This window comes from Didymella exigua (genome assembly GCF_010094145.1).
Source record: "Didymella exigua CBS 183.55 unplaced genomic scaffold M421scaffold_39, whole genome shotgun sequence".
Taxonomy (NCBI): Eukaryota; Fungi; Ascomycota; class Dothideomycetes; order Pleosporales; family Didymellaceae; genus Didymella; species Didymella exigua.
Genome location: NW_022984813.1, coordinates 142960 through 155420, shown reverse-complemented (window position 1 = coordinate 155420; position 12461 = coordinate 142960). Strand labels below are relative to the sequence as shown.

Genomic DNA, 12461 nt, shown 5'->3' with positions numbered 1-12461 from the left:
GTAGAGGAGGATCCGTGATGCTCTTTGTGCCGTGCCTCACCGCCCGGTCGGCAGCTCGCTTAGTCAGGATCGCGTCCTCCACGTCAATCCGATTTTCACCGTTCATCACATTACAAAATCCAAAGTTAAAATCATGCTTCATTTGCAAAACACCTGATCTCGCCGGTTCTGTGTACCGCACATACTACGGCTTCATAAAAATTAGTCGCATGCTACTAACTCGCTCCCTTTCTGTCATCGCACATGCCATTTTCCTCCCACCCTGATCGTTTCTTCATTTCTCAGTTCACTGCAGTGCCCGAGCTCTCGACGATCTGTTGTTGGTTGTTCTAGTCGATCCTCGGGATGTTCAACTCTTTGCGCTCCACCTAAGCAAAAATATGCTTCAGCCTGTTTTTCTGGATGATGGTCTTGTGCAATGAGAGGCAGGCCGAGCGCGTCGAAGACCCAACCCATGTGTCCATAGGGCACAGAGTGGAGTGCCGCAAACCCTGAGTTTATGAGCTCGACACCGGGCGCCTTCACAAAGTCGGCCTTCCTAGTCGGCGCAACTATAATGAATTGTTCGAGAACGGCGACGTTCGCCATACTAGCGATGTAGAAGGTTTCGGCCTCCGTGAACTTGTAATCGGAGTCGTCACCGCCCAGCACCTGACCTTCACTGACGATGTGGAAGGTGAATCTCTTCTGGAGTGTACCGACGGACTGAAAGCCGTCGAGAATTTTGTGCGCGTCGACGGCATAGGTGTATTCGACAGCCTTGTCCGGCACTTTGGGTAGAGATCGAACTTGTTGTGGAGATCTGTGGTGATCTGGACAGACTCATGCTCTTCCTCAGCCTCGACGATCTTCGCAGGAGCGCCCCGCTGCCTCTTGATATTTGTATGCTCTGTTGGCTCGGTCGCCGCTCGCTTCTTGGACGTTTGCGACATGGTGGCCTGCATACAGTCAGTTCGCTTGTCGATTTTGAAACGTGGTGCAAAAGGTTGGGCGGGTGGGGTTCTGATTGTTGTGGTTGGTGACTGTAGAGATGAGGAGTTGAAGGAATGGTGCAACCTACGGAGCTTCCTTATATGGCAGCAGTTCCTCCGGTCCTCCACCAGCAGGTGAGAGAAGGCTGGGCCAAAGGCTCACAACACGTGCGTTGCGATATCAGGTGGGAGTGTCAGCTGAGACAGGCCGTAATTTGATGGACATATAGCCAACACTGCATGGCCGTGTATTGTCTCCGTTGTTTCCACGCTCCCGTATTACCTGCCTCAAACATCAGTCTGTCCTCCCAAGCCCAGTTACTGCCTCATTGACCCTCATGAGGAGTCTACCAACTTTTCTTTGGCGGTGACAATGTATATTGAGTCATGCTGGACATTCATCTGCAGTTAGCTGGCAGTGTACAGAGAGATACCCCCGTTCTCTCGTCCGGTCGCAAAGAGTGCTGTTGATTAAACGCAGGGTCTTCTAGCCTCTCGCTGATGTCAAGCTTGACCTAGTCTGCTATATTTGAATCGTTGCTTGACAGCTCTGACTGCATGAACCTCTCCATAGCGCCAAATTTGCAAGACCGAGGGAGTCGTGCGTGGAATTCTTTGCTATATCTATTTGCAATTGTGTGTGCATGATGTACGATCTCTCAAATGTCTTGAGCTTTGAATTATCTGAAGAGGTAAGGATGTATTGTGATGACGGGGCCATTCCGTGTAACGAGCTTGTCTCGATGATGTGCTCGGCGACAATATTCTGGAGCGCTTTTGGAAAGATATAATACAGGCTTGACTTTCTGTCTTTGTTAGTCTTTGATGATGATGATAACCGTGGTCTCGTCGTTCCCCTCAATAGATTTTCGTTTCTTGGACATGGACATGATGACTTCTAAGAAGGTTAGCAATGTTCAGAAACATGATCGGATCTGTTTCTGGCGCCTGCACGTGGACAAAAACCCAAGGTGCATGTTTGAGTCGAAGTGGTAAGCAAACTGTACTCCAAATTTTGATGTGACTTTCGCGCGGTTCAGATCGATAGCTTGCCGGAAATTTTTGCAATCGTAAGCAACGGAGGATGTTCACCACACTACACCAAAACCAATGCCTGTTTATTTACAGTTATCGTATCGATCTTTGTACTAGGTTGCTGTTGTGCGAAGGTGTCTTACTTTGGATTACTTCAGTGCTGTATCTCGTTGAAGTGGTGCATTATCTATCCGTTGCAGTGTGTTTGTGCTTGATGGTTCTTTCCCCTCCAAAAAGCGAAAGGTAGTATAAGGCTCTTGGATTTGTTGTGCTGATCGAGAGGACCACACATGGGAGATTTTGGAAATGCAGGCCTATGCTATGGATGAGGGTAACAGACTTAGTCAAAGGCTGCGATGTGCGATGCTATTTTCCTTTTATAGCAGATATTTTCTCTGGGCTCACTGGGGGGTTCGGATATCTGTAAGAAATCATGTCAGAGTGTGATGGAGGAGCAAAAAGATCATATTAATTTTCAGCAATGCTTATTAATATCATCAACATACTGGGTGCCTTGATTGCCTGTGTGGCCGTTGTTGACAGCTTGAGGTGATACCAATGTGAAGACGCGAGGGTTCTGTTTAGAGAGGAGCTTTAGTATGCAAGTGGCGACGACTGATAGTCGCGAAAGTAATTTGCCATGGCCTGATATACTGGAATTTTTGTAACTTGGTAGCAGCAGCTGGCTAGCGCAAAATGAGTGGGTGAAAGAGTGATGGAGAACGACACATGTTTTCGCGCATTATTATCTAGAGCTTTGCCTTCGCGCTACTGTCTTGTTCTTCTTGTGCTTTCAACTTGAGCACTCGCCTCAAAATCTTGCCAGACACCGACTTGGGGATCTAAAATCATGTTAGCATTCCAGGGCTGGGGAATTTATGCTGAAAGCATGTGGTAGACACTCACCTCGTCAACAAACCGGACACCGCCTCTCAGCTTCTTGTGGTGGGCAACCTTCGCGCCGAGCCAATCGATGATCTCCTTTGCCTCCTTCTCGCCCTTGCCCAGGCCACCCTTGGGTACAACATAGGCCCTTGGCAGTTCAGTTGCCTGGTCCTTGTCATAGACGCCTGTACTTATCAGTTTTTGACACAAGAAATCGTTGAGCAGGACTGCAAACCTATTACAGCGCAATCATCAATTCCGGGGTGTGCGACAAGAAGACCTTCAAGCTCGGCTGGCGGTACCTGAAAACCCTTGTACTTGATGAGCTCCTTGACGCGATCTGTAATATAGAAATTTCCATCCTCATCTTGGTAACCGACGTCACCCGTCTTGAAGTAGCCATCCTCAGTCAAGGCATTCTTCGTGCCCTCAGGGTTGTTCAGATAGCCCTTGAAAACATTAGGGCCCTTTATCCAAAGCTCACCAACTTCGCCTGTTGGCAATTCCTTCTCCTCGGGTGACATGTACTTCGCTGTCTGATAGGGCAGGAGCGTACCGACAGAGCCAATAGTCTTGTTCCAGTCTTCCCATGGCTGGGTGTGAGTGGTGGGACTTGTCTCCGAAAGACCGTATCCTTGCTTGATGGGTATCCCAAGCCTCTTGTTGACGGCTTCGACTAGCTCTCTTGTCAAGGGCGCAGCTCCAGAATTCATCATACGTATTGTGCTCAGGTCGTACTTTTCGACTACCGGGTGCTTGCCGAGAAGCAGAACGACAGGCGGAACGACGTAGGCGAACGTAATCTTTAGCTCCTGAATGAAGCGACAGAAGTCTTCGAGATCGAATCTGGGCAGTACAACAAGCTGAAGACCGGAGTAGATGCTCTGGTGGATCATACATGTAAGGCCTGTGGCAGTTAGTGGATGGCTTCACAATAAGGCCCAGGATCGCAAAGGGGACGCACCGTAGATGTGGAAGAATGGCAAAAAAGCCAGTAGCTTATCGCCATCGCCTGTGGGTCCGCCTGTGGGCTGAAGGTTACCCGCCTCCGCAGCCTTGATCATCATGGTGTTCGAGACGATGTTACGGTGGGTGAGCATAACACCCTTGGGATGACCTGTGGTTCCGGATGAGTAGACCAAGAAAGCCAAATCCTCTGTTGGGTTCTTCGCCTTCGTCCTTCTCCACTTTGGCGAATCGGCCGTGTTGACGATCCTTGTGAAGTGCTTGACTGTGTGGGAGGGATCTGTCTGGTCACCCATAATGATTACCCTGTCGAGTGGGATGCCCACTTGCTTCGCCGCTGCTTGCGCATTCTTGATATACGGAAGCTGGGTGACGATAGCCTTTGCGCCAGAATCCTTCAGTTGAAATGCCAGCTCCTCGACAGTGTAGTTGGGGTTGGCAGGGCTCAAGACGCCTCCTGCCCAGTGACACCCCCATGTGATCGCTGGTGTGTCGATACAGTTAGGTGTGTACAGTGCTAGAACATCGTTCTTCTGCCAATCCCATAGACCCCTGAGGCCCTTACCGAACTCGATGGCGGTATCCCTGACCTGGGCATACGTGTATGATCGCTTTGTGTATGGGTCAAAATAGATCACTAGCAGTGAATGTCAACCCCAATAGTTGGAGGTACCAGATCAGTGTCGCGTGCATACCTTTGTCGTCGGAGAAGCCCTTATCTTTCCTCTCGAACAGGAATGCCCAGAGGTCGACATCTGGAATCGGTACGCTTGGGAACTTGGACTCGAAGGGCATATCGAAAGTTGAAGATCGTAACCAGCTGGTTATGGAGGATCAAAGAGTGCATCAAGAAAGAGATCAAAGTTGCGGCATAGCCGCAGTTACGCCAGTGACGCCAAACTCCGATGCGGAGTGCCGTGACGTCGGCTACCCGTGGCTCAGAGTGACGCTGCAGAAGTTGGGGTTCCTGCCTCCGCAACCGCGGCTCTTCCGGCTTTGATCGCTAGCGCATCGTTTTCTCCGAGGTCAACTACCCCCAGCCCAGGAGTCGGCAATTAATCGTCATGTAGCAATCGTATCTACTTGGTACCTTTATTTGGACTGCATCCTGATCCCGACTGTGTATCCATCATTCACATTTTCACGTTCGGAATTCAGGAAACAAGTACGATACAATGCCTGGTTGGGAAGAAGCAACCGCGGTACAGAAAGTGTCCGCGAACACGTACTCATGCACCCTGTATGAGGACTGGTGTATTGGTAGTGGTATGCTTCACAATCCCGTATCATTTGTGTGGAGGCGGAGTACTAAGACGAGAACACAGTACCAAATGGCGGCTACGTGACGGGCTGTGTCTTGGAGGTCGTCAAGACGCACTTCAACACATCGTTGGCCAAGCAGAATCAACCACACACCATTGCTCTGCACATTGAATTCATGCGAAGGACCCAAACTGGGCCTGCTTTGTTCACAGTCGAAGACGTCAAGCTTGGTCGACAGGCTTCCGTCGTTCACGTGACCATGACGCAGGATGGCCGCAAGGAGATTGTGGCCTATGTGACGAACTCCAACATAGCCGCCGAGGAAGGGTTCTCCTTCGACACGAAGCACGAGCCTCTGCCTGCACCCCCACCTGTCGACCTGGCGAAACTGGAGACGGACTCCGATGAGCTATGGAAATTGAGTGAAGTGCCATTTGCAAAGTTTCGTAAAGCAACGGCGCAGGTTAACTTCCACTTGCCTCGAGCTGGTCCGGTACGCCCGAACATTGTCGACGAATGGTTCTGCTGGTCGGACGGGACAAACTTTACGCAGACCTCTATTGGGTTCGTATCAGACATGTACCCTCAGATCGTTGAAAACCTCAAGGAAACGAAGGAAGCCTTCTGGTACCCAACACTCCTACTGAACCTGGACATCAAGAAGTTGCTGCCTGCCGAGGGAGTTAAGTGGCTCAGGGTGAGAGCCGAATTGAAACAAATCAAGAATGGCAGACTAGACCTGGGTATATGGGTGCACGACGCAGCTGGTGAACTAGTTGCTTTGAGCAATCATGTTGGATTTGTGGTGTCAGCGTCGAGGAATCTTGCTGCAAGGAGCAAGCCAGACGCTAAGATATAGAGCGCAGCACAAGCAGTGTGCTGCAAGCAGTAACCTAATTGCAAAATCCAATTGACTAATAGCGCCTCCCACCGTGACTGCCCCCAGCATGCCTTGCAGTGTTCAGATGTTGTTGCACGTCGATGCTGCCTTGAACTTCCGCGTGGTCCGTAAAAGTTTGATGCTCGGTGCGCGCCTGCCAAGCGCTCGCCTGCGCACCTCCATCCGGCTAGCGTAGATGGTGGATCGCACCTGCCCACAGAATTACCAACGCGCACTTTGCTCCCTTTCGACCCTTCCACTAACCATCGACAACAGCCAACATGCCGAAGGACGTCAAGCAGAAGTCTGGCATTATTGCCGGCATCAACGCTGGCCACAGTACGTCTTCTCACCCACCACACACCGAACGCAACGAGCCGACACCGCGCAAAATTTGGAGGAGGGCATAGAACGGAGACTAACTAGCACGCAGAGGTCACTCCCAGGACTCCTGCCGCCAGGATCTCCAGGAGGAAGGGTTTCCTGTCCAAGCGCACCGCGTTCGTCAGGGAGATCGCCCGTGAGGTCGCTGGGTACGTCGATTGGAGGTGGAGGGACAGTGCAATGCGCACATGCAGAGCCTGCCGCCGCCGCCGCCAATGTCTGGATACCAAATTACGCAGCCCGCTAACAGTCGCTCAGTCTTGCCCCCTACGAGAAGCGCGTCATCGAACTCCTCCGCAACTCCAAGGACAAGCGTGCCCGTCGTCTCGCGAAGAAGAGGGTACGTCTCTCCCACCACCACTCATCGTAGCCGACCGCCTACACGCATTACACTCTACTCTACAAGCCTTTACTAACACAATACAGCTCGGTACCTTCGGCCGTGCGAAGAGAAAGGTCGACGAGATGTCCAAGGTCATCGCCGAGTCGAGGCGTGCGGGTCACTAAACGGGTTCATGATTTTCAGATGAAGCAAAGTATGGGCACCACTTTTCCGGTTCTTTCTGGGTGTTAGGTCTTACCAATCATCCTGGCGGATCGACTACGCCTTCGGCACGAGGGTTAAGGTCACAACACACCAAGAGGATGACACATGATCGGAGTATGGCGACAGCGACGGACAAACAAGCATGGTTCGCGTACCTAGCAGTGTCACAAAATCATGAAATGTGACGACGGTTCACGCCACGTCTTGTGCATAGTGTATGGGTTGTGGTGAGCTAACAGCGAGCGAACAGTGCACGACTGCGGATTGTATCGATGGTTGAGACCTTAGCATGGATGTCAAATTCCAACTCATGCCTTTTCCAATGGCTGAAGTATGGGCCGAGAAATGCTTATATCGAACGCGCCTTGCTCGCAACGTGTAACAATGCACGGAGGCTGCTTCTAGCCTGCTCTCCTTATGGGTAAAGCTGGAAGTGGAGGCGCCTACATCCTTTTGTAACATGCATTGATTTGCAATCATAGCAATAATACAATGTCCGTTACCTCGATGATCCCTACGCTCCAGTCCTCGCGGATACACCCAACGCTTTCGGTTGCTACTCACGATCGATGTTACAACAAGGGCTCGGTTCTGGTACACGTTTGCTTGTTATGGTTTACAATCTACACTCCGCTACGGACGATGCATATGCACATATACCCCACACCTTTCAGCCATCCAATAAAGCTGCCAGCCCTTACCGCCGTCTATTACGATCCGTCATGGATCTCCGCTGCCCACATCCTCATCATTCCCTGTACTGATAGCTACCCACCCCCACCCTAATGTCCAACTACCGTGATCTCAAGTTCGCATCCTCCCCTTTCTTCAGTACGCATCACCCACCTCCCCCAACATATAGCGACGTACCCAAGTACCATTCACCCCACGCCCCGTCATCCCCGATTCAAAGCAACGCATCGATAGATGGTGGTAAATCACATCACAATACCGTGGCACACGTACGCGACATATCCTGAATTAAGCACTCCGTTTACTCACCCTCGGGATCGGCGCGCAGCAACAAATACATCACATCCTTGCCTTGCCTCTAGTTGCTGGGCACAGTGTGCATGTCTTCGCATCGAGATACTTGCTTCCGCATCATATGCACGCAGTCCACCTCGCCGCATTCATTCGTACAGTCAAGTCCTGTACCTGGAGCGAGGAACGGAGTGTAGAAGCACTCGCGGAGCATGGCGGTCAGTATCGCGCATTAAGGATCTCCTCGATCCTGGATGAGACTATGTCTGGAGCCTTCGACGTCTTGACAGAGCTCGTGTGTCGCCCGAGTTTCGCTACAGTGTCTGTGTTTGCGTTTCGTGTGGGTACGAGGCGCCAGTGTGGAGTGCTGCTGCCCAGGAGATCTTGGATGTCACTTGCTAATGGATGGCTCAGCTAGAATAATTGTCCAAGCTGGTGTCGCTCAAATTGTAGTATGAGGAGAGTGTGTCTCGGAACAGGGTAAGTCGGGTAGTGTGATGGGTTGGAAGTTGAGCTGGGTGGTAAAAACAGAGAAATCGTGACCATCATGCGACTGAACCCTCTGAAACTCTCTTGCGCCTATTGGTCCGATATATCGGTACTCAATAATCAGGTTTGGGCAATATTTTATCGGTGCGTCGCTGTGGCATTTTAAAAGGCAGGTTCTCCATCGTGAAAAGAGAGAAATGAGGCCCTGGACACGCGAGTGACGGCCCATCAGCCACACCAACACGACCAACGACAAAGGACCTATCGCTCATTGAAGATATTCAGACTCGCAACACAGCAAAATGTGACACGCGTCAAATATCGTGATTCGCTATCGTAAGGTCACCTATACACAAAGACCGGAACGCTCTCAACTCCATCTAATGCAAGATCTGCACACACTCACTTCCTCTTGAACAGGCCCTTGCCTAGGATGTTCTTCAGCTTGCTCTCCTTGTCCTCGCTGCTCATCACTTTCCGCTTTCCCTCAGCCACCGTCTGGCCCTTGGACTCGACCTTCTTTGGTCCCTCCTGAACCGGCTCCACGACCTTGAGTGTCTGCGCTTTCGCCTGCCACTCTTGTGCTAGTGTCTTCCGACTCGCGCGCACTTCTGCACTGGCACCCTCGGCCCACTGGAAGGTGACGAGTTCGTTCATCGAGAAACGCAGGTCTTGAATAAGCCTCTTCTCATCGCGCGCGATGAGCACGAGGCGCCCTGTGCTACTTGTGTACTTGAGGTCGAAGGGCTCGTTCTTTTTCTCGAGGAAAGAGGTGACGTACGAGTAGAGAACGGAGGCAGTATCCTCTCTCTTGAGGCTCATCTGCACAAGCGAACCGTCAGGGAGGCGGATACGGAGGGAGTGAGGCTTGTTCGCCGCTGCTGCAATTCTGGCTTGTCGTTCTCTCTCTTGCTCCTCGAGCTCCTTGTCGGAGAGGAGACGCTGGTTGCGTGTGCGGTTGATAAGCTGCGCCTGGTGGATTTTTGCGTGTTCGACTGTGGGAACAAAATCATTCTCGTTGAATGCGTTGCGTGCGGCCTGTGGTGTTGCCGAAGAGGAGGCGGAGAATATCTGGATGTTGCGAGGTTGATCTGAGGAAGACGTAGGCTCACATGGCCGTGGTGGGGCTATAGTCGTGGCTTCTATTGATTCTGGCGTCGCTGTTGACTTCGCTACTGCAAGTGCTGCTGCGGGAGAGGTATTGATGGTGTCTGCAGATGCATTGTTTTGTTCCGACTCTGCAGGCACAACTGGTGGCTGGGGCACTGGCTGCGCCGGCTGCGTGTCTACGTCCATGGGCTCGGGGTCCGGCTCATCGCTCGTGACTGTCTCTCCAGCTATCGTGGTTGTTTCCTCGGGCACTGCCTTGTCAATACTGGGCGCCGGCATCGACACAACAGGGTCAGCAGCGTGTCTACTTGGCGCAGTGCTGGCAGCAGGATCCTCAGGCTTAAAGTACTGAGATATTTGAGCCATGGCCTCCTCTAGTGGCGTGCCTGTGTTCTTGAAGGACAGCTTCAGCAATGCTGACCCACTGTCGAAGCCAAGCTGGCTCAGTGTTTGCTGCAACCCAACGAAGGATGACTGCTCCCTGTGACCAGGCATGACTGTAATCACAGGCATCTCGTAACATAGCCTCCCAGCGCCTGACGTCCCGCTCATCTCAGGTGCAGCACGCTCTGTGAAGTTGTAGTTGTTTCCATCGCCGCTCTCGAAGTATCGTAAGATCTCCCACAGCGAGGTGTTGTTGGCGAACTTCTGCGTAAGGCGAGACTTTGGCAGCTGGAGGGCGACCGAGACTACGGTGGGTGATCTCGAAGCCTGGACGAGCTCTAGTCGTGCGCCTTGCGGCAGGTTCGCGAGTCGTATTTGCTGCGAGAGCGAGATGGGCTTGTTGTTGTACCTTGCCTTCTGTCAGCCACTACTGCAGTAATCATGTGAATCTTCCACCTACTTGAGTGTGAACTGGTCTTTGCTGACGCCAAACTTCTCACAGGCCTCGTCCCGGACTTCGGTCAAGTACTTGGTGGGTGTGGTCGGGATCTTGAACGTCTTCGCGAAGGAGTTGGTGACGACGACGTGAGACATTATGCCGGGCGGAACAGTCTGTACAGAGCGAAGGAGGCGAGGACGCCAATAGGGACGTTTGCGATCAGGGTAGCGCGCGAGTAGTAGTAGTCGGCGCGGTGAGCTCTCCTAGTCGCGTCGCAACGTTCGATAACGAGTAGGAGGTTGATGGCGTGGATGAGCTTGGCTTCGGCGAAGTTGAAGTAAAGGTTGCCGGGTCCTGCCATGGGCTTGCTATGTGCTACAGCGACTGTCGCGACCCCGGGCTGCTGTTTGGTGGGCAATGTGCGGGTGAATGTTCTAGCAATGTCGCGTCCAACTGCCGCCTGGAGCACCCCGCCGTACTGCTGCGCCAGCCAGCTACGAAGTACCCCCCACGTACATCTGCCAGCCGCCGCGCCTGCACATACAACAAGCACGTCCACAGTCGCAGCCATGTCCGGTAGTGTCGAGACGTCGTCGGCCTCCCAGCTGAGCCAGCTGATCTCTTCCTCGCGCATTGTTGTCCTCAACTGTACGCGCCAATGCCCCCGCTGCCGACCTGGGCCATGTCACTAATGTTTGGTGTGCAGTCTACAACGAGGAGAACCAATCGAGCAAGGCCATCATCCCGGTGTACGACCAGCTCGCGCAACAGCTCTCGAGAGCCAGCAAGATCACGTTCGCGAAGGTCAGCGTCAAGAAGCAGGCCCAGATCGCCGAGAGCTACAACGTCACCAACACACCCACCTTCATCATTTTCAAGAATGGCCAGCAGATACGCAAGTTCAGCGGCTCCAATCCCCAGCACCTGTCCGATGCGATCAAGAGCCTAGCGCAAGAAGCCGAGTCTGATGGAGGCGCTGGAGGGTTTGGAGAGGCAAGCTCGAGTGGCAGCGGCCCTTGGAGAGGCGCAGATCTGCCACGAGGATACACAGATGTCACGGAGCAGGTTGACGTACGGGGCTTGGACTTGTTGAACGCCGACAGCGACTTCGGCGGCGTGCGCACACTCTTCGAGACCGCGAAGCCGAGCTCGTTGAGCAAGGGCAAGGGAAGCGCAGACACGAAGGACTGGGTTGAGAGCGATGTCGACAACCAGCTCATGCTCTACGTACCCTTCACCTCAACCGTCAAGGTCCACACCATCCAGATCACCTCCAACCCGCCTGTCGACGAAGACGACGACGAGATCCCCGTTCGACCAAAGACGATCCACATCTGGACCAACCGCCAGCACAATCTGGGCTTCGAGGAGGCCGAGGACATACCATCAACGCAGACCATTGAGCTGAAGGAGTCGGATTGGGACCAGGAGACTGGCACGGCCAAGCTAGAGCTGCGGTTCGTCAAGTTCCAGAACGTCTACAGCCTTGTGCTGTTCGTGCAGGATGGCGAGGGCGACAGCGAGAAGACGCGCATAGACAGGATCCGCTTCATTGGCGAGACTGGCGAGAAGAGAGATCTGGGCAAGCTCGAGAAGATTGGCGACGACTCTTGACGCAGTCACAGTTGGGGGAGGGAAAGAGTGTCTCCTAAGCGTGCGTTTTCAAGAAGAGTTATGAGACCAACGACATGAGCAGTGCTCAATCACTGCATCGAACCGCCTTCAGCTGTGAGATACTGATGTGGTTCCATCTGCAAGCTGCCCCTTCCGCAGAACATCTCCAAACGCGCAACTCCAAGACAGGCCTCAGAATTTATGTATGATGAAATCAGTTACCGCAGTGCGGTATATTACTCTTCCTATCATGATGTAAAATATTCATCTCCGGCCATATCGAAACGCACCGTCGCCCTGCCCGCAACTTTTCAACACAGATTTTCGCGCTAACACCGGCGCGGAATAACCGTCTCCGGTCACCGTACAAAAACTTCACCGAAGGGCCCGTTTCGAGACTTCTTTCTTTGCGGCGGAGGTCATATTACAGAGTTTCCCCTCTTGCTCCGGAGCCTGGCGATGGTTCTGCACGGCGTCAATGACCTCCAAGAGAGAACATATTGCATCATC

General features: G+C 52.7%; 6 protein-coding genes across 6 annotated transcripts; 3 read left to right on the top strand and 3 right to left on the bottom strand.

The window, feature by feature from the left end:
- Positions 1–2547: 2547 nt before the first annotated feature.
- On the bottom strand, positions 2548–4806 carry M421DRAFT_424817 (4-coumarate-CoA ligase 2). Its single transcript, XM_033593873.1, has 5 exons — positions 4553–4806; positions 3856–4494; positions 3127–3798; positions 2913–3076; positions 2548–2848 (listed from the first exon to the last, which is right to left on the bottom strand). The coding sequence occupies exons 1-5, from the start codon at positions 4650–4652 to the stop codon at positions 2756–2758; spliced, it is 1668 nt and encodes a 555-aa protein (XP_033444622.1). The 5' UTR covers positions 4653–4806; the 3' UTR covers positions 2548–2755.
- A 98-nt stretch (positions 4807–4904) lies between these two features.
- M421DRAFT_424816 (uncharacterized protein) lies at positions 4905–6051 on the top strand. The gene is made up of 2 exons (XM_033593872.1): positions 4905–5123; positions 5183–6051. Exons 1-2 carry the CDS (start codon positions 5033–5035, stop codon positions 5977–5979), a joined length of 888 nt encoding a protein of 295 aa, XP_033444621.1. The 5' UTR covers positions 4905–5032; the 3' UTR covers positions 5980–6051.
- A 175-nt stretch (positions 6052–6226) lies between these two features.
- M421DRAFT_424815 (60S ribosomal protein L36) lies at positions 6227–7341 on the top strand. The gene is made up of 4 exons (XM_033593871.1): positions 6227–6339; positions 6434–6533; positions 6643–6724; positions 6811–7341. Exons 1-4 carry the CDS (start codon positions 6282–6284, stop codon positions 6889–6891), a joined length of 321 nt encoding a protein of 106 aa, XP_033444620.1. The 5' UTR covers positions 6227–6281; the 3' UTR covers positions 6892–7341.
- Positions 7342–8806: 1465 nt separating this feature from the next.
- On the bottom strand, positions 8807–10492 carry M421DRAFT_72671 (uncharacterized protein; the record flags this gene model as incomplete). The annotated part of the gene is made up of 2 exons (XM_033596902.1): positions 8807–10307; positions 10359–10492. The coding sequence occupies 2 exons, from the start codon at positions 10490–10492 to the stop codon at positions 8807–8809; spliced, it is 1635 nt and encodes a 544-aa protein (XP_033444619.1).
- On the bottom strand, positions 10270–10707 carry M421DRAFT_424814 (uncharacterized protein). The gene has a single exon (XM_033593870.1). It carries the CDS (start codon positions 10696–10698, stop codon positions 10492–10494), a length of 207 nt encoding a protein of 68 aa, XP_033444618.1. The 5' UTR covers positions 10699–10707; the 3' UTR covers positions 10270–10491.
- A 199-nt stretch (positions 10708–10906) lies between these two features.
- M421DRAFT_95463 (DUF1000-domain-containing protein) lies at positions 10907–11951 on the top strand (the record flags this gene model as incomplete). Its single annotated transcript, XM_033598310.1, has 2 exons — positions 10907–10985; positions 11044–11951. 2 exons carry the CDS (start codon positions 10907–10909, stop codon positions 11949–11951), a joined length of 987 nt encoding a protein of 328 aa, XP_033444617.1.
- Between the last annotated feature and the right edge of the window lie 510 nt (positions 11952–12461).